Here is a 21,194-nt window from a genome sequence, read left to right on the forward strand (position 1 = left end):
TTACTTCTCAACACGATTTCTTTTGTTTCATCCATATGCTTGAAATATCTCCATCAGGACTGTGCTGTGTCCGCAATGCCATAAACTCATCAAAACATCAGCATACACTGTTATAGTTAATATAATTTTTCTCATTTTCAAGAAAAATATGTCTTCCTCTTGAACTTCACTCAATACAAAAGACCTAAATGAGTCATTTTCATAGTATTTCATCTTTTTCCTAACACTTGCCTCCTAGAGAGTCATATACTCTCTCCTTATATTCTGCTTATCTGCAATATGTATTACAATTGCTTTCCATCAACTGGAAGAGGTCTGAGGTCCCATAACAGGTCCCTCTCCCTCCAGTTTTTCACATCCACAATTCCTGATGAAAAGTAAGTTGCTTCTTATCAGTGCAACTGCCTTTGCATTGACTTTTGATACAAAACTGTGAGATTCAGAAATTTAAAACCTTTACTCATATAATTTTATCTGCAAAACCTCAGTCCTCCTTTTTACCAACATGAAGATTTAGTTTTGTAATTTTTTACACTGGCCCTGGCTGAAGTACCGAGGATGGGTGCCTGTTTGCCATATACTCTGTCCATAATCACTGGAATGTAACAGGAGAAGATTCAGCCCATGTAAGAGCTGAATCATCTCCTGGAGATCCTGACTTAAAGACTTCAGACAAGCCACAAATACAAACACTGGAGCCAGACTGTGCCTGTCCACATATACATCTGTGAGCAAAAAGCATGAGCAAATACAAGGAAATTGTGAGATTTATTATTGCTGGGTGAAACTGAACCCTGCAGAAAGTCACGACAGCATTGTGTTTGTTAGAAACTACATGGCTAATCCTTTGTTTGAGGATAATTATTTCAATTTTTCTCAGGTTGGTGGGAAATATATGGCTCTATTTCACCAGAAAACAATTGCCAGTTGAATAAACAGAGCAAAAAGGGTTTTCCTCCAGAATTATCTTCCTAGGCAGGGCTTCTCTGCTACTGAGACAGTTGTCACTCATAGCCCTAAAGTAAGCAGGAGACATACATGATGGAATGATTCCAGAAGACACAGACAGGCTTCGTTCTCTCCTCCGTTTCCAGCATGGTGTACTCCACTATGATGGGCTTTTCCACCAGATTGGGAGGAAACTCCCCATCACTGTGAATGGCTGTGCTCACCACAGGTGTGTTAATAATTGGGCGATTTGGCAATCTGCACAAGGAGAAAAATTGCACAATGATCAAAACATGAAAATTCAAAGCACTGACTCGCTAAGTTGTCCAAATAAAAGGTTTCCAGTCACTTCCACTCAGAAAGCAAAGTAGATGCACCGTCAGCCTTCCACAAAGACCAAAAGCTGCTGGCGCTTCTAACATGGTTATTCTCCTATAGTGGGCCAGAAGAGGACAAGAGGCAGTACTGCGGTGACAACTGCAGCACTGATGACATTATACCGACATGACGGTCGGCATAAAAGCAGCTCTGTCTCCCCCACACACTCAGAGGAAGTAGAAGAAGGGATCTGCACTATTCACAAACAGGTTTGAGGTTTACCTCAAGCTCCTTCGGTCAGGATCATAGTTTTCAGGCAGGAGGTGCCCCAGGGATCGGTATATAATGACCATGGCAACAGTATGATGTGTTGAGTCCTCTGGGTGTCGCTTCTTTCTCTTTGCAAAAGCACTTTCAGGGCTGAACACACCACTGTTCAACTTAGAGGATATTTTTTGATTTGAAGGCTTCATTGTAGGCACTGCTATGGAATTAACACAAATATTAAATTCTTTTCACACAGCTTCAGAGCTACCATTTAAACGGGTAATTTTTCTTTGTAAAGATACAGAGATGTTACTGTTGTTATAACTCTGGGCTCAGCAAGCTCTTAATGTTCTATTTGACATTTTTAATAAAATTTTAGCACATTTCACAGTTATATAGCTGATAATCAACCACTGAACTATGAAAAAACATTTAGTCTAGCTAGAAAATGAGAAATTTCTAAGCTAAAAGATCCATAAGTGTATAAATACCCCATGCATAACTTAAGGAGAACATTAAAACAATATGCATGCTATTAAATTGCATGTACCTTTATATATGGCAGAACTAGTGTTATGAATACACCAACTAGTCACACAGGATTTCTCCAAGCTAATTCTGTCATAAAATGAGCTATAAGGTTTGACAGTATCTTTTAAAAGTCACTTTCCCTTTTTTCTTATAGAAAAGGTACAAGTCATACAAACAGATGCCCTGTTTAAGAGCAAAAAGTCATAAAGCTGTATGAGCTTATTACGTATTATTTTCACAAGTGTTACTATTTCCTCACTCAGAGGATATTCAGACACAGTATGTGTATTGCACTTCGAGTTTCTCCCTCTTCTCTTGCCCAAGGAAACTTGTGGTGCTTCTCAGCAATATTGAGGTACTTCAGAGACTGGGAAGTGGGTACTTCCGCACGTATTTTCCCTAATCACTCAGCTTACGACTTTTTTGTTGATAACATGTCTGTTCTCCCAAATTTGGATTCTCCATCTCTCACACCACATCCCTCCATCTCTGCAGTGACTGGAGGAAGGCAGCTGTGGGACTGCAGGCTCTGGGCAGCCGTCCCATCCTATCCTGGTGGGAACAGAGGCAGAGCATTTCTCCCGCTTTGACAGGGCTGTTGGAGGGGCTGCAAGCAAGACCTGACAGACAGGTACAGCCAGTTACACAGCCCCCCATGCTCCCATTGCTGCCGGCAAGCAAAATGCCTCACAAGTATGCACAGCTGCTCCATCCTTAAATAATGTTTGCTTGTGCAGACCCTGCTCTCACCCCAGTACCACTCTGCTTTGTGAGGATCAATCATGCTCCTTGGGAACTAGTTATAATTGCTCTCCAAATGGCAGCAGAAGAGTTTTACCTTTCCTGTCTGAAGGTCTGAACAAAGTATCAGGGAAGACAACAGATGACTCCAGATCTTTTGGGTAATCTTCTTTAATCTCATGAAATCGTGGTATTCTAGCTCCCGTGAAATTAGACTTGTCAAAGATGTCAACAGCAATAACTGAGGGGGGGAAAAGTTTCCCATAAAATTAACTTCAATGCTTTCAAATATGATATTGCAACACAATGAAACAGGATTGAAAGGTTAAAATACCTGCACAATGCAGATAAGAAATTTAACCCCAAAAATACAAAGTAAAATTTATTTTCTTTCAATTAATGCCTTATAGGACAATTAAAAGCTTACATGTCAGCATTATGTTACATTTATCAAATTATACATGTATTTCACAGTGGAAAGGAATTCACAAGACAGTATCTCGTACTAGAAAAACACTACTGCAAGCACTGGAAATAAAGAATCACAGAAAGGTTTAGGTTGGAAATGACCTCTAAGATCATGGAGTCCAGCTGTCAACCCAGCACTGCCAAGTCCAGCACTAAACCATGTCCCTAAGGGCCACATCTACACATCTTTTAAATACCTCCAGGGATGGTGAATTCTCTGGGCAGCCTGTTTCAATACCTGACCACCCTTTCAGAGAATATCCTAATATCCACCTCTAGGCAGATCACTTAGCTGGTACTTCTCCAGCAGCAGCTGACTGTGGTTTCGTGAAGGCCTTTCCCTGGCTGCCGTTCAGTGAATGCTCCTGCTTCACAGAGCTTCTCTGCGTGCTGCTGGCTTGCTCCAGCATGTGCTGCATGTTCCAATTTTAGACTTGCTTCTTAATGGGAAGACTAAATCTTCTGCTTCAAAAACATACTTCTTCTACATCTGTTATATTGTAAAGTCAGCCAAGCAAAGAAAATAACCCGGATTTTATCTGGGACTACTCCTTAGTTCTCCAGTTCTCCCTCCTTCACACCAGCAGTTTCTCCCTAGCTCACCTCATCATCTCTGCCTGTTGTCTAACTGCCAAAATATTTAAAAGCAGCTGAGTTGGCTTTAACTTTCCCATTTAAGAGAAGTCACTGAGTGCCAATTTACATGTTCTAATAAAAGTGAAAAGCTGGAAGTCCCGGGGGTAACCCTACACTGAAAGCTGTGATCCACTACAAGTTTCTGTATGAAGAAATATCCAAGTTAAGATCTGCAAATTCCCATTCCTTTACCAGTCTCTAAATAACTCCCAGATGAGACATTAGGAAACTCTATTAACACCATGTTCACCTGGAAAAACTGTTCAAAGGAAAACAGACCCCTTTCAGGCCAGAGTTGCCTCACCCCTCCCAAGCTCACACCTTTTTACACAGAAAGAACTGGTTAATAAAAAATCATGATTTACAGCCTGTAAGAAATTCTGGGGTTTGTTTTCATCTCAGTTTAGGTGGGTTAAAATGCTGAGCATACTTTTTTTTTCTGAGTAGGAAGATAAAAATATTTTGATTCTCATGGCAGAAACCAAAATGTTTCAGTTTGGCTTAGTTCAACAATAGTCTGTCCCCACCCCCCAAAGCATTTGCAGGACATTAAAACCTTTGTAACTTGACTATCTCATGCCTTTGGTTTTATGCCACTGTGACCAAGGAACATGAAGCATTCCAGGACAAGTTTTGTAGGCAATGGGTGCAGCTGGGAAACTAAGACAAACTTTTGGGCACATAAGCCCTTCTTCAGGTCTGAAATAGAAGCAATAGCTTGAAAAGCTAAATATGAGTTCAGGTTGAGAGTAGTTTAGAGCACCTCTGAAAGAAAAACCATAGAGCAATGCTGCTTGGGAGGCACCTCTGAAGGTCACCCAGCTCTATCTCACCTCCTGCTCAAAGCAGGACTGATCAGCTCAGATTGCTGGTACCCAGAAAGAAAATGAAATAGAGGGGGTAGGGGAGAAAATGATGAAAGAAGCTGACCAGGCTGTGATTGTTGTGCTTCACTCACACATGTACAGCAGGGACATTTATGGAATACATCCCAGTTCTACAAGTGGAGGAACTGCTATTTGCTTCTCAGAGGAGACATTCCCCGTGATAGGTGCCAAAGGTGTCTTGGTATGCCTGATGTTTCCTTCTCAGTTTAGGCACATTCTGGATATTTTGGATCCCAAGGATTTTGCTCTGATTATGCCTTTCGCAAGACTGGGAGGGTGGTTGAACGCCTGGATGGGTGATTCCAAGAAGATATCTTTCAACACAGGAATTTCTACAGAAGCTGGCTTTTTGGATATGTTCCAGTCTAGGAAGGCATGTGAGAATCAGCATGTCATTTAGGTTGGAAAAGACCTCTAAGATCATTGAGTCCAGCCTTTGACTGATCATCACACTGTCAATTAGACCATAGCACTAAGTGCCATGTCCAGCTATTTGTTGAGCACCTCGAGGGATAGTGACTCCAGCACCTTCCTGTGCAGTCCATTCCTATGCTAATCACATCAATAATATGCAATAGTTGATCAATAGTTGGGTTGCTTATTTTGTCCTGCAGTAATTCTTCAGGTGGTGGTGGTGTGATTCTTTCAAAAACTTGATTTACTACATTCAACTATACTATTTGGTCCCAAAAGGCATTACCTTTACATACAAACTTAGTCCTTCCTACTATCTCTACGCTACTGTGACTGCAAAAAATGCCACATGGAGCATGGAGGGAACACGGCCCAGAGGGTAAACAGATGAGACATCTCCCAGGAGACCCCCCATGGCAACTGAGAGATATGGATCAAGGCTCAGTGGACTTGAACGCAATGATTTTTCTCAGTGGGTACTACTAAAACAAATAACTAGCACCTCTATTCAGCACATTTTAAAAACTAATACCAAATGGCAGTTTTCAGCACAGATACTCACTCATATTAGTGGCAACAATTACAAAAGGTCTCAGGTAGGTTTTCTTCATGTTCTGGGCCACGTTGTTGAAATATTCCTCATAGTGCCTGAGCAGATGAGCGGTGCCACCCTCCGTTCGCTGAATTTGCTCCCAGTGCTCCTTGTTGCTGCGGTCCAGTAAAGCACTGCCCACTTTGATAATATTCTGAGAAATAAAGTACAAGCCTAAATTATGAAGCAAACAAAGTGCTGGGTTTCAAGTGAGGAATATTGAAAATGATTGGCATTACTGCCTTAGGTGAGCGTACAGTGAAATATTTTAATGCAGGCATGTTCTACTGCAGCCGTATGAAAATATGCACACCAGTTACTCACCCTGAGGTTTTTTTGTAACATAAAGCAAATCCCTCCAAACTTTTTATGAGCAATGTAAGCCAAAATTGGAGGCTGTAAGAAAACTGCCTACTCTCCCGTTAATGACAGGAAATTTAGCAAGAAAATGCAGAAGGAAAACCTAACCATGTTTTCTTTGTCTCAGAGAGATAAGATACACAAAAAGCACAGCTTTTAGTTGGTACACTGAAGAACTCCCCCAGAGAAATCAAAATAACGTTTTTTGCTGAAAAACAAAAGAAAGCCACAGATAGCAATATGACTTCCTTTTTTATTTTAATATTTTTTTTTTACTTTGTTGTTTCCTGGGTAACAAAGACAACTTATATGGTGAAAAATTACAAAAGTGAGTATTAACTTCCCCAGAAAAACTTGAAAATACATAGGAAAACTTAAACCATGTTACTGTTTCCCAATTTTTATGTTGCTTAAAAAGGAAGTTCTTTCTGAGGACCTCTCCCTTCTGCCCTTTCTTAGAAGAATATGCAAAGAGACCCTCAGGCTGAATGGAAGAAGATTGACCCCAAAAGAGAGTGTTAAATGGCTTAAATGGGAGAGGTGCTAAGAAGTTTTTAGTCTTGGTGAACATATGAACTACGTTGTTGTAACAAAACCTAACTCCTAACTAAGGTAAAATTTGAGTAAATGATGGTAGGAATTGATCACCTCAAGCTCTAAAATAGTCAAGGCAAATATTTAGGCTTCATTTAGAAGAAGCTATATCCTCTATTGTCTGAGGCTGCAAGCACATATCTGAGCTAAAAGAGACTGCCAGCATGACACCTTAAGCTAAGGTGAGAAGGGTGACATGGCTCCCAGGAATTCAGGAGACATATGCAGTACTTGGTACCAGGCCTCCTCCATGTTAGTGAATATTATTTATGGTTTTCTATTATCTATTTTTCAGGCTTCTACCTGAGACTATAAAAAAATAAATTCCTCTTCCTCTGTGCTCCTTCAGCCTAGGCTGTTACCTCCTATTTCTCATGAACTGTATCCATTAGTTTTCAAATTCCTACCTATCCTTAAATATTTAGGGAGTTCTTGAAAACATCATCTTTCATGAATTTCAGTGCCAAATGCAGAGAACAATAAATTAAACCAAGATTTCCAGACCATTTCTTTTTTGCTTATTGTTCTAATTTTTACTTAACAAAATACACTAAAAATGAAGTTCCTTCTCAAGATCTGAATGGGAGAATTCATCTACTTCCCAGCCCACAAGAAAGGAAAAAATGAATCTCTCAAAATCTGGTGCATCTCAAATGTTAAACATTTCAGAAGTTCTCCGCTCTCTGTAGACTGTACAGCCCAAGACACTGAGGAATTTTCTCAGCCACATTTTCTCCTGCTCTTACCTCCCCAGTGACACCTTCTTCTGGTGCAGCTTGGCCTTGCACAGGGTCTCCAAGTTCACCCCAAAGTCTGCCTGACCTGGTTGGTCCTCATGGAGTACTGTGAACAGTGACTTGGTCACTAGGTGTTACCAGGTCTTTGGTAATAATTGGGCCTTCTGTGAATGCTCTGGCCAGCGGAAGCTCTCTGGCATGGATTTTAGTATGTGCCATAAAATATCAATATGACATGGAATGTCTTTCAATGTACCAACTTATGACTCAAGTGTTTTCAAACCGAATTAGAGGAAACCTTCAGAGTCAGTAACTGGCTCAGACTTAGTTCACTGCACATTTAAATGAACATGATCACATTAGGTACGTTTTACAATAAAACTGAATACAGTACACAAAACTGTTTTAGCCGGGAATAACACTTTTTTTTTTTTTTTTTTTTTCATATGGGAAATCTTGCTTTTGGCTGTTACTATGATCGTATTCATTAGAGGAGCACTTTCCATTATATTTGTATTACATACACATACACGTGCATACACACACGAATAACCAACCTTCCATTCTAAATTGAGAAGACTGGCTTATCTGTGAAACAGATTAAGCAATTACATGATATTTGCTGCACCCTGGTGAAAGACAAATTTAATTATCCATTGCAATCTATCTTTTAAGGCAAACTATAAGGGCTCAGTATACAGTAACTCTCCTACCTCATTGAATTCCACATCTCTTGTGGCTGCCAAGTCAAACCCTTGCTGCTGGCTCTCATACTGGAGTACTCGGATCATCATCTGGTAAGCTGTCCTCACATCGTTGCCATACAAGCTGTGTGTGTATTTGGTGGCATTGTGCAGCGCTCTCGCGATCCGTATGGTTTTGTCCCCATCCAACTTGGTCTCATTGCGGTGTAACTTCTCATTCTGAATCAAAGACGGGAAGGATGAAAAAACCCAATAATGTATCTCTTTTTTTTTTTTTTTCATTCTAGTTACAAAGACAATCATAATTCAGGGATTTTTGACACATGGGAGTTGTTAGATCAAAATTTTGCTTGTCTTGAGAAAGGGTTGATAACAAAACTCAAGGGCAAATGTAAATGAGAGCCAGAAAAGTGCAAGGGTCCTGATGGAAAACGAGGGGGTTCAAAGACTCAGTCAAAAGACTGAGTGCAGTGAAGAGTCCGAACCGATGATCTTTTACAAAATAAAAAGAAAACCAACACAGCTTACCATGACTTTTAGATCCACAAAAGTGTTGGTGGTGCAGTTGAAAAGCTCAGGAGGCAACCAGCCCTTCTCAATGTTACAATGGCGAACGGCGTTTCCTGAAGGAAACAAAGCATCAATAGCAAATAATGCTCTGAACTGTGTGGGATGCATATTCACAGATTTCAACCACCCTAAGCTTTCAGACTTCCTACATTTTCAGGATTCTTACAGCTACATATGTATTTGAATTTCCAAACCAGAGATTCCTGTCAGAGAAAAGTTAAAGACTACTCATTTTCATGAAACATTTTCCCCAGGCTTCAGAGAAAAGTCAGGCAAGCTGCAAGCTTGCCAACTCAGCTCTTAGCCTCACTGCCCTGATGTTGTCAAATTAATTCATTTATTTATACCAAATACGAGAAACACTGCACTTCCTAAGTACTCCTGAAAACCAATCCCTGCTCACATTTCTGTGCAATAGCCTGTATAGGAAGACCTCTTGGATAAATGCTGTCCTCATGTCAACACATGCCAGCACCTCCACATGCTGCATGTGCTATACACTTCAGCCAACAGGCACAGTTGCCTTTTTGCCACTTGTAAATGGACTGTGAGCAGCTTACTGTTTAATGTAGCCTATTATACTTTGTACTGTTTGTCAAATAATTTTAAAATGTGATTCTTGGCTGTGGATCCTTCATTGTGAACTGCAAGTTACAGATTCAAAATTTACATTTGTGCTAGTTATTTTTCACATAACATACTGCATGTGTCTAAAGTATTTAATTACCAATGTCTAAATATGGATTATAATTAATTTTACTGTATCTAATTACATTATTTCTATTCCACAATTAGGTGAATACAATTAAGCTTCAAGTTCTTTATCTGAATACTCATTATTATATAGTTTATTTTTTTTTGAATGTTCTGTAAAATTTACTTAAAATGTGCAATTCCTATGAATTCCTATAGCCTTGCCTGCTAGCCTATTTTCTAGAAGAGACATCAGGGCCAACCACAAGAACTGTACAGGAAGCTTATTTTAGTTCAACTTTATAACATTTAATAATATAAATAGTCTTCACTTTAAAAAGAATAAATCAATTCTATCTCCTAAAATCTTCAGAACATGAGCTCGGTTGACCATAAATCTTCTGCACACCTATAGGCATTGGCCTCCCCCCAGTAATATTTGGGGCAGTCACATAACTATTTATAACTCACTGAACTTAAGAAGCACTCACAGCAGAGTTACCAGGCTCAGAAGCGAGACAGAGGTTTCACTTTCCATAGAACAGCCATAGGAAAGGATTGAAAACTCTGTTTTCAAAAATCTGATACATGTTTTCAGAACATGTATAAAAATGGAGGTTGTAATTTGTCTGTTTTAAAAAACAACACAACTCACATGCTTTATAAAAAGTTGCTTTTCAGCATCTCACTTATGGGTTAGAGAAAAGACGTTGAGTGGAAAAACATGAGTTCTGCTGTAACTCTTAGTTTACTAGCCTGCAATGCTAGTAAAGCAGTCATCACGTATATGATTTTCCTCATTTTATCTTTGCCCAGAGGAGCTGTATCGCAAAAGAACATTACAAGTCACTAGAAACTAAAAGTTACATGTTAAAGAACTGCTTGAGAAACACAAAATAGAACATTGGACTGTGCCTTTCGGAAAATAGAGATTTTCTGTTCTTTGTACATGTTTATTTGCTGCACTTTTGTATTTATTTATTGCTAGTATTCCAAAGGTATTTTAACAGTTCTTTGGTTTCAGCTAGCTAAACTTTTCTGCTCATGATATGCGTGAGCTATGCTGCAGTCTCTAGACCCGATGAATTAATGCCATTCCTTAGGTACACATTTTTTTCTCTCTTTTTTTTCCCCCCCCTTTAAACAGGTATGTAGATAAAGTAGTTAATGATTTACCCAGGGAACTTACCCACTGATCCTTTAGGACATGGCACAGCAGCTGGCTGGCCAAACTTGGTCTGTGGCCACCAAATACCAGCCTCGAAAGCTTTGGGACAGCCATTATAAATTACTGAAAGCAGAAAAAGAAATGATGCAATTTTGCTGACAAGACAAAAATCACAAAAAGAAGGTATTTCAACTTATCTGAAGGACCTTCCTGTAATTCATAAGCCCTTTCAGGATACCTGTGCTCTGCAGTGCCTTCCAAGCTGTAACCTATCAGTTGCTCCTTATCCTGCAGAGTGGGTAGACACGTACAGGGAGAGGAGAGCTCGGGATGATTATGGGGCTCTGGATTTTGGCTCAGTCTATCTCTGCTTGCTCCTTTATTGTGGGAAAACATTTCTCCTTCATTTCACCCACACACTGTGGTGAGATGGCTTCTGCAGCAGCTTTGTGCTGATCACAGGAGGAGGGTGGGTGGGTGAGTGGGTGAGAGGAAAGGCAGGACAGACAAGACAGGGAAGAAAGGCAGAGTGCACGAGGCGCACGGCACACACTCTGTGCACGAGGTGCAAGGGCTCTCACCCACCTGTTCATCTGCAGCTCAGCAATACAACACTGCACTGTGTGAGCTGGCAGATGAACTCAGGTTTAAAGAAAAATTGGTATTAGTGTTTTGCTCTCCATGTTTTGCTCCCTGCCTGCTCTGTCCCAGCTTGCTATACTTCCATTTGAAGAAAATTAAAAAGATAAGGAGTTTTTTTGCTTTTGCCCAGTCCCCATGAGACATACTGGCACAGAATTAAGAGGAAGGGTGCATGCTTAGGCTGCTGCAGCTCACATTGCCTCTGTTAGAGCCATCCTCCTGGGTTCACACGTGCCCCAGGATACAGCTGCACTGCCACCACTGTGTCCCCCCACCTGCCCACTGCCAGAAGCTCTGATCCTGCAGCTGCAGCCCAGCTGATCAGCAGCACATGCTGGACAGGAGGTACCTTCACAGCCCCTCACAGTGACTTCTGCAAAGGGGTTGTCGCAGCGGTTGCACTGACGCCCTATGACACCAGGTTTGCAAGGACACTGTCCCGTCTCCATGTCACAGGTGCGTGTGTGGGAGCCAGATGGGAAGCAGTCACAGGGGTAGCAGGTGTCGCTGTTCTGGGGCCTGTAGTAATTTGCCTAGAAAAAACAAAACGATAGACACAAGGTATTTGACTTACGTTCCGAATTACCAACATTTCCGAAATGCTGCTCTAGCAGCATGTGCATCATAAAAGGGCTAATTTTGCAAAGCACAGATAAAAATGACATTACTACTATCAGAAAATGTTAGCCCAGGTAAGCCAAGGAGGCAGAGCTGAGTGCTGGGGCTGCCGTGTCACAGAGACCCAGGGTTTGCCCTGCCATTTGCAGTGGGGGCAGAGGGCCCACGTTATTTCTTGAGCACTTGCTGCCAGTGCCAACTAAATATATTCTTGAAGGATCTACAGTTTTCTCTGCTTTGCAATTCCACTCCGTGGTATGAACAAGCCAGTAAGGAAAGTTCTTGCACTGTCTATTTGTGTTTCACGTAGAGGGTGTAGAGGAAGCAATGATCACATATTCAAATTGTATCTGTACATGCTTTTGATCTGAGGCGCTACGTGATTGCACAAGAGCGTGGAGCTGGCACCCCACTGACTCCATTTAATGCAACAGTTACTGTGTATCCTGCTGGCATTTTGGAAAGGAGCAGGGGGCTGGATTCACAGCCGCTAGTCTGCACAGGCCCAGCTCCTCTGATGTCATTCAAGCCTATTGTAAAACCTATTGTGAGAAGTCTTTTGTAAAACTTTCACTACAAGGTGCCTCCACTCCCATGTGCCCCATCTGTCCCTGCCTGTCCACAGAAATTCCCTCTTAAACTTGTCAGAGATGGCACCGAGGAAAACATTTAGCCTCTCGTATTCTTTACCTCTCTCCAGCTTCTAGGCCTTTTGCTGGCCATTGCACAGGGGGGAGCTTCACCCAGCTGACCTGAGCTGTTTCATGACTATTACTCACTTGTGATACACAAAATACCACTGGCACTCCTCTGCATCCCTGTCTGATCTCACCTGATAAACAGGGCTGCACTTCAGAGATCAGAGCCAGGCTTTCATCCTCTCAGTTCGGTTTTCCAAACACAAACAAGATAAGAGCTGCACACTATGATTTTGAGAAGGGTGGTGCCAGCAAAATGTTTTGGGTAATGATTAACTCCACAGTGCACACACACATACATATACGATACAAAGCACAACTGTGTGTACTTTGCCTCACATACTCACCCATAGTTATTAGCAGTACAGTTACTTTTTAAACTAAAGAAATTTTGACTTAAGGCTGGTTTCTTTTGCTTACCTTGCAGTGGCATTCTCCATTAGTCTTATTGCAATCAGAATCAAACCCTTTACTGGTCTCACAATTACATGGACCACAGATGGGATTTCCCCACCAACCTCTGGGACAAGGTAGGTCAATCCTATAAAAGAAAATCAAATTGAAAGAAAGTTTTTCAAGTTTCCTTTTAAAACGTGTGAAAAAAAAGAGCTTGGGGCCAAATCTGCACTCAACTCCATCAGCTTATGGAGATTAATGTATCTCAGCCAACAACCAATACATATATAAATACATATGCACTGTAATACAAGAAAATTTAGAATATCAGTGCTATGAAAACCTAGAGGCAATGCTCCTCTAAACCTTTACCAGTGCAGGTGACACTGAGCATGTGCATGGTTTACCTACCACCACAAACTGCCTTGGGATACAGCTAACCAACACTTTATATCCCACTCCCCATCCCCAAAGACTCCTGCCCCAGCCCTGCCGTGGGTGGCATGGCTTCTTGTCCAGCCTATAGGGACACCAGCTCAAGTGCAAAGAAAAGCCACTACTTTCAGCTAACCTGGCTTTCTCAGACAGCTCACTGCAGGGTCTGAAAAGCCCTGGTCTGCCATAGGGGAGGCAGAGGACACATGTGGTTGGAGACATGGAAGAGGGAAGGGTGGCAGCTTTGATCCAGACTATGAATCAAAGCTTGTGATTCAGACTATGAGTGCAGCAGCACAGCTCATTGGAAGCTATGCGGCAAGCCAAATGCTACCCCTGCCAAAGGATAACCCTCATTTTCACTGGTACTGTTTATTCTGGGTGAGCTTCTGAGCTGGTTATCCCACGGATGCCCCAACACTAGTACTGGCAAGGAGACCTCTGGGAAGGGGCAGAGGCAGTGACCTGGGTCTCTAATAGCTGGGAATCTTTGTCAAGCAATAGCCTAAATGACAACACTGCTGAGACTGTGATCAGCGTAAAGCACAAGGAATCCCCTTTCTGCTCAATTTAGGAAAGAAAAGCTATTTCCCACCTGTTTTGAAGACCACTACCAATTTTGTTTACAGTAATTGCCAGGTTTGTACTTCTATGCTTTAGAATATGAAAACCACACTGCTGAACTTGACATGATGTCAGCAGATAATGACAGGGGACAATGTCTCTGTGTCCCTAATCCAGAGGAATGAAAGACAAATCTGGCAACCACACGGCCAACATTTGCAAGCCCACACAACAAAAGGCAGAGGAAGAAGCTTGCAGTTTTCAAAGAGAAGGAAACATCACATGAGCTATTCCTAAATGGGCAGACAAATGCACTTCATTTGCACATCATGAATGGCCCATATTACAGCAAATCAAAGTGCCGCCTCTGGGATAAGGCTGGTTGCTGAATGCTTATCTGAGGCCAGGAAGTTGCTGACGAGGGAATCAGCATGTTTCTCCCACAAAGCAACAGACACAGGCTCCCAGACTGTCCAGAGGAGATGGCTTTTTGCCAGTCCAGGGACAGGACCCAAACTAGTTGCAAACTGATTTTATCCGGCTATGGGCCACCAAACTGGGTTCATTGCTCTGTGTGCTGGGGGAGCTGCAGGAGAGATGCAAAACAAACTCAGGCCAGTCCACCACAAGGTACAGGTGAGATGCAGTGCTGTGTAACACAACACAATTGGTTGAGCCCCTGAGCTGCTGCTGAAGAACTAGTATCCTGAGTAATATGGAAGTTGGTCTGGTTTCTGGGAAGAGCTCAGGAATGCCAAAAGGCAGGGAGCCTGCAAATACCACCCACTATGAACACTTATGGTAACAGGAAAGTTAACCGAAGTGGAAAAGGAAGTGAGAGTACTGCTGCCTTAGAAGAAGAGCTACCTGGAAGGATTGAGAAACCAAGAGCAAAATAATTCTCTTACTTGCTTTCGCAGTACTGTCCATAGTAGCTTTGTCCACATTCACAGGTGTAGCCATGGGATGAGCTGGGTTTGTGCACACATGTGGAGACATGCTCACATGGGTTCAAGTTACATACATCAACACAGTCTCTCCCAAAGTACCCTGGGGAGACAAGGTCATAAAGTTAGAGCAACCATTGTAATTTACGATTTGCATGTCTCCAAAAGACTGTCTATCTTAAGCTTATACACTAATAACACATCTACAATAATCAGTAGATTCCCCCTAAGATACTGTCAGAAATAAGTTACTCTTTTCCTTCTCAAAATGGGAAAATTGTACAGCCAAAACGATAGTGGGCTGCTCTTTTTGACAGTCTGTTACCATGCTTGAACACCCTTGTGCCTTTGGTTCCCAGTTTTATATTCAGGGCATGTGCTACAAATAGTTTTGTATTCTGTTGCTTCGTGTATGGGAGGTGACTGTGCCGGGTACTGAGAGCATGTGCTGGCTCCATGCACCTAAACAGAGAAAACATTCAAAGTATCTTGATTAGGATGCAGAGTGAGAGACTGAAATTCAACAGCAGAAAAGGCTGGGAAAGAAAATAAAAAGTAGAAAAACAAATAGAGAAAAGAAAAGGGGAGGTGCATAGGAGTCCTTTGGACCAGAGACTGTCTTTCTGTTTGGTGGATACGTTGCCTAGATTCTCAGCCCATGACTGCAGTTTCACAGTGCTATGGATAAGAGTGGGAAAGATAATACTGACTGGAAAAATAAAAAAATCAGAAGATGAACACTTTGCATGCATGCTTCTGCTGCTGCACTGCTTCTGATGAGTGCATGAAGGTGTGATCCATCTCCTGGATGAGTGCACAGGATGGTCACCAGATTACCTGGGTCACAGACACAGGAGTAGCTGTCCCAGTCATCACTGCAGTAGCTGTGCTGGGGACACGGGTTGGAATCACAAGGGTTATCCACTTCGCAACCCTCCTTCACATTGATCTTGGTAGCCTGTTTCATGTTGAGTGTCGCTATATTTGTAGATGTCTCTCCCATTCTTACTCCCTGGTGACAAAAGACAATTATTTTTAAATCAGAGTCTTTGTTCAGAGTACAGTACTATGTGTTTCCCTACTTCTGTTAATTGATGAAGCTACATTTAAAGAAACATCACCTGGTGAGTCAAACCCAGATTTTTTTTTTCAAGTATTGTTCCCCTGTGCAATCAGATTTGTACTTGGGAAAATGGGTAGACTTTAATACTTTGATTCTTAGATTATGACGGAAACAGAAATGTTTGAGGATGGATGAACAAGAAACCCCCACATTTTCACCTGAGTATTTCGTCACAAGTTCAAAATCTATTGCTACACTCTTCAATTCATACCTGCATACATCCATAAAATCCCTGCTGAACAGAGACTTGGTCTCCAGACACACCTCCCACAATGATGCTTTTCATTTTCAGTCCAGGTAGTTGATTTCCAATCTGCACAGTGCTCTGTTAAGGAAAAGGACAGTCAATAAGAAGCACTATCACCATCTGTGACACAGCCAGCCTGCTTTCTGCAGTGATGGAGTCAAGCAGTAGCTGACAGTAGATTACAGAAAAAATAAAAAAGCAGTAAGGAGCCAGGACTTCTTCATAAGATATCTTACCATTAGGCTTAATAAATTAATATCATCCATTAGGCACAAATCACCACAGAAAATGTCTCACAGAGTAAGTATTTGTCCACAGTCCTTTATCCTACTTTCTCCTAAAAACATTTCTGCAGTGCTTAGCCACAAACTTACGATGCTGCCTTACCTGGTACATCCCGTAGTCCAAGGACATGACAGCGAGGTACTTGAGATCTTTACCATCTTTAGCACTCTTCAGCTCTATTAATAAATGATGCCATTCCCCATCACTGACTCGTGACTGGCTCATTGTTAAACTAGCAACCTGACTCAGGCCACTGTACACTTCAAACTGCACGTAGTTGTTCAGTATCTGTTGGAAAAAAAAAAAAAAAGTCTTTTGTATCTGTATTGGATGCTTTGGAAGGAGAGGGAAAGATAATAACATTTCCTAAGACAATCCAAAAAAGGAAAAAAGCCCAAAGAGCAAAGACAAGACAAATGCTGGCAAGAACTTCTTGTGTAACTTTGGATACTCAGACTCCAATTTACTTTAGGGACAAAAAACCCCCAAAACAATAGATACATTTTTTGCATCTATATTAATGCATCCTACTACCTCTGTTTAAAAAAAAATCTTAAACCAGTGAATATGATTTTTATGATATTTTGATCATTCATCTTTTGATCTTTGTAAAACACTAAAGTAATAATATGTTTTTATTGATGTGCATTTAGCTGTGTGGATGAAGCTATGTAGTTCATCTGGTCACGTCCACTGATGGGGGAGAAGGAATTCTTTTCTAACCAAAGGCAGCCACATTTTTACCTGAATGTTGATCTTGGATGCAGCCCCAGCATTGGCTTGCATTAGCATGCCATTGACTTTCCGAGTTCTAAACATCAGCCCAATGTACCACGGCACAGAGATGGTAATATCAAGGTCACTCCAAATGATAATGCTTTCACCACTGAAACGCTGAGGAGAAGGCATTGCTGTAAACCAAAATACAGAAGAAAAACAGTTGATATCCTTCAGGACAAAGGTTAAGAGAAAAAAATGATTCTGTGTTGCACTGATAACACAAGGCAACTAGTCCCTCTTCTGTTGAGCTGTATTTAATCTACTATGGATTAAGAGCCAGTCTAGGGGAGTTACTGTGAAGCAGTTGATAATACTGGAAATTCACAATCTACCCTTGTTGTGGGGTAGGCATCTTGCTTGTGCTGAAAAGCAGCACCTCCACACTGCTATGGCATTACCCAGGTGAGAGCTGTTCCTAGAAAGGTAAACTCAAGATCTCTGCTGATACAATCCTGCTGATGAGTGGGTGGACAGAGCAGGAAGTATGAAGGCAACAGTTGCCGCAGATGTTTTCAACATATCCTTGATTACCTTCTTCTAATTAACAGATTAAACACAGGAAAAGGCTGAGATGCAATAGGAAATAGGAATTAATTATGAACACTCCAGGGCCAGATTATTTAGTAGTCCCTGCTACGCAGCCCTTTCATAGGGAGAAAGCTTGTGTGGAATTGCCTAAATCATCTGCCTTAAATATCTCCAGGTGACAGCTGAAGAGTCGCCCTCCTCTCTAACCTTGCATGAACAACGCTCATACAGGGAGACACAGGTGACAGCCTTCAATGGAAAGTACTTTGCTGATGGAAAATAGGGGAACACCCACTCACTGGACTTTTAAAGTTGTTACCTTAGGTAACAGGAGCTACAGTACCATGGATTAGCTGATTCCACTCATCAGAAGCACAGATCAAGCCATGGGAGCTCTGTGCTATTTGCAGCACCTCATATGACACCTCCACCACGCTTGGCACCTTGTAGAGGGATCTGCAGTGAGCCCCTGCCTGGTATCGTTATTTGTGGGCACGTTGGTGACATTCATGGCAGCTTTTTGCCAGTGGAAGCAGACCCCAGAGACTGGATACAACACCTAGATTAGCCCCCAGCCTTTTATTTTGTCATTTGCTGAGTCCATGTAGATGGTCAGTGAGATGACAGGGCTTAACAGTCTTTCCTCTTCTCCACACTACCATAATCTACTGACACTTTTAACACCTTTTTTTTTGTACTAGGACAGATCATGTATATACAAATGCATTTGTGCTACTATGAAATGCCAAGTCCTTAGAAAAAGGTGGAGGGATGACACCATAGCAGAAAATGGAATAAAGTTGATGTGAAGTTGTATTTTTTTTTTTTGAGGAATTAACCCAAACCCCAAATTCTGATACATCTGCCTTGCTGGTGTCTATAAAGGGAAAGGCTGGGGCAGGGAGTGGAGGGGTTGGAGGAAAAGTTCAAGCCCTTTATCTCCCTATTTGTGAGAAACAAGATGTCAGGGACTAATGGGCTATCACTAGCCAAGCCAGATGTGTAACCTGACTTGCCTTTCTCTAAGAGGTAGTTACCCAACCACCCCACACCAGGCTAAGTGCAGGCAGCCCCAAAGGACAGTCCTTCTCCCTCTTGCTCCAGGCTGTGATCTCCCCTTTACATTCCTACTCAGTCTTCCATGAATGCCAGTGAGGGTATGTGGTGGAACAACTCCAGTGCAGCCTGCTCTTGAAAACCAAGCAGCAATTTAAAGAAGTTTGTCACCAGATATAGATGTCCCCAGCTTGCTCAAAACTACAACGCAGTGCTTAAGTTCTGGCAGTCTGGGTGAGGGCACAGTTCATGAGCCCACAACTGCACCACATCAAGGTAAAAGTAACCGGGACAATGGTGTTGAGCAGCATTATTTCTTCCTCCTGCTCTACCTGTGAAAAAGTCAGCCTTCCCCTTCCTCCTCTACCCTGCTGACCTTCACAGTGACCTCAGCTTCCAACTTTGCTGATGGTTTTCTAGACAGTTGCTGAGCCTTTTAAGTCCATCTGCCTCTGGAGAGCAGAGCCAGGATGCAAACCCTGTGGGCTTCCCACCTGCTGGAGGCTGGGAATGCTGTTCAGAAGTGTTTTGGCTTTGCTCCTGGGAGAACTGGACTGGCATGGCAATTAGCCACCTTCTTTCTTTTCTCACCGGTGGTGACTTTCTGTACTTGCAAATACCATTCCCTTCCCACACCTCCTCTCAGCTCTCCTCCCTTCCCCGGGGCCAGGGAGCACCTTCCCCTGCTTTTAAAATACAAATCCATCTGTCAGCCCCCTCTGACCTCCTTCTTTCTCCCAACCTTTCCTCATGCCTGGGACCATGCCTGGGACCATGGAGGGGCTGGTGGCCACATCCAGTGTACCCAGATGTGACTTGACCACCCCTGTCACCACAGAGATGAGTACACACGCTTCCCAGCACAGCCTCTCCCTGACAGAGTGATGCAAACTAATTGTGTTCTCAGGGTTTGTCACTTTGAAGCACTGCCTCTGTATCTACTTACACTTTTAAAAGACTCCTACATTTAACAGGCTATCATAAAGGCATAAAGGCCATGCCCTGTGGAGACAGAGGGCCAGGGAAACACGCTGCCAACATCCCACAGGATGTCACCTGCAGTTTGGGTGTAGGACATGTGAAAGCTTATGTTTACATGCAGACCTGAGGGGGTCAGCCCAAGGCTAGTGCAATGACACTGGCCATCCAAGAGTCAGACACAGCTGCTAGATCTTCCTCACAGCATTGCAATACCTAATATTTTAAAAGAATTAAATTACAACAAAGGCAAAACTAATTTTTTCCTAATTTTGTCTCCCTTCTATATGTCAGCAGAGGGAGATGGGAGCTGCCAGAAGGTGAGTCAGCAGGTCCTAGGAGGGTGGTGAAGTTCAAACACCCCATCCTAGTGCAAACCAGATCCAGAATTTCTGAAGAGCAGGATATCAAGAAAGATGGATTGGTAAGCTGCCAAAGTCTTTGTCCTCTGTGAGCGTGGAGCAGATCCTGCACTGCCAAAGGGACTGAAGAAATGTAGCAGCCAATCTCTCCTACACAAGAATACAAATATTCTACCTAAGACTTTTTCAAAAATAGCTGCCTAATAATAGCTAATGCTGCTAGGATCATAGCCGAGTATTCAAATGAGCAACCTGAAAGCCAGGAGTATTGCATATCTGTGATTCCTCCTGACTTTACTTCAGGGTCCTGAAATCTTTGCTCACATCCCAGAAAAATTAATTTCTTTCTTGGCTGGCAATTTTTCCATAGGGACACTGGCCCACAAATATCATCAAAGAAGCAAGCAGCCTGCTGCCCTCAAAATTCAGAAAAATACCACAAATTGAGGCATCAGCAAGAACCTGGTGTTTGAGAGTGTCAAAGGGGACATGCAGGAATGCACAGTGCTGGAGGCAGAGGTGACTGCTGGTGCGAGGGAGGCAGTGCTGATGTGACTGTCATCGCCTCTGTTACCTGAACTTATAATGAGTTTCCAGTGATGTCTACAGAGCAGTTCTGAGCTGATTTTCTAAATCCCAAACTTTATGGTTTGGTCTCGAATTTGGGATAAGAAAATTATAAATAAAACACACATTAGGTCAAATTCTGAATTTCCACTTGAAAACTAAGATAAAGACAGAGGGAAGGACAGTCTTTGCATGTGATAGCACTACTCCCCATTTACACCAGCACAGGTCATAGCAGAGCTGGGCCCTGGCACTCCCTCAGGATACATCAGCATGGCTTTGTATCACAGAGATCAGCTGGTCATGACAAAAACACAAGAACTCCACCAACAAAGATACT

The 21,194-nt window shown here is 42.3% G+C and overlaps 1 protein-coding gene across 5 annotated transcripts in view; it reads right to left on the bottom strand.

Annotated features, from left to right (window-relative positions):
* Positions 1–21,194, bottom strand: part of LOC114069684 (cadherin EGF LAG seven-pass G-type receptor 1-like) — a 79,464-nt gene that overhangs the window by 24,948 nt on the left and 33,322 nt on the right. For 3 of the 5 annotated variants that reach the window (XM_027906644.1, XM_027906641.1, XM_027906643.1), the window contains exons 7-20: positions 17,328–17,494; positions 16,686–16,871; positions 16,263–16,376; positions 15,766–15,940; positions 14,890–15,031; positions 13,007–13,127; positions 11,620–11,803; positions 10,650–10,751; positions 8,726–8,820; positions 8,207–8,416; positions 5,773–5,956; positions 2,903–3,046; positions 1,549–1,750; positions 1,039–1,206 (exon numbers count right to left, since the gene is read on the bottom strand). In XM_027906644.1, coding sequence (XP_027762445.1) covers positions 1,039–1,206; positions 1,549–1,750; positions 2,903–3,046; positions 5,773–5,956; positions 8,207–8,416; positions 8,726–8,820; positions 10,650–10,751; positions 11,620–11,803; positions 13,007–13,127; positions 14,890–15,031; positions 15,766–15,940; positions 16,263–16,376; positions 16,686–16,871; positions 17,328–17,494 — 2,194 coding nt within the window. The remainder of the gene's footprint in view (positions 1–1,038; positions 1,207–1,548; positions 1,751–2,902; positions 3,047–5,772; positions 5,957–8,206; positions 8,417–8,725; positions 8,821–10,649; positions 10,752–11,619; positions 11,804–13,006; positions 13,128–14,889; positions 15,032–15,765; positions 15,941–16,262; positions 16,377–16,685; positions 16,872–17,327; positions 17,495–21,194) is intronic. The other 2 variants (XM_027906646.1, XM_027906642.1) reach the window with 1 other exon arrangement.

Source organism: Empidonax traillii, unplaced genomic scaffold, assembly GCF_003031625.1.
Source record: "Empidonax traillii isolate 1590-97213 ecotype Southwest subspecies unplaced genomic scaffold, ASM303162v1 scaffold1333:size133863, whole genome shotgun sequence".
Classification (NCBI taxonomy): domain Eukaryota; kingdom Metazoa; phylum Chordata; class Aves; order Passeriformes; family Tyrannidae; genus Empidonax; species Empidonax traillii.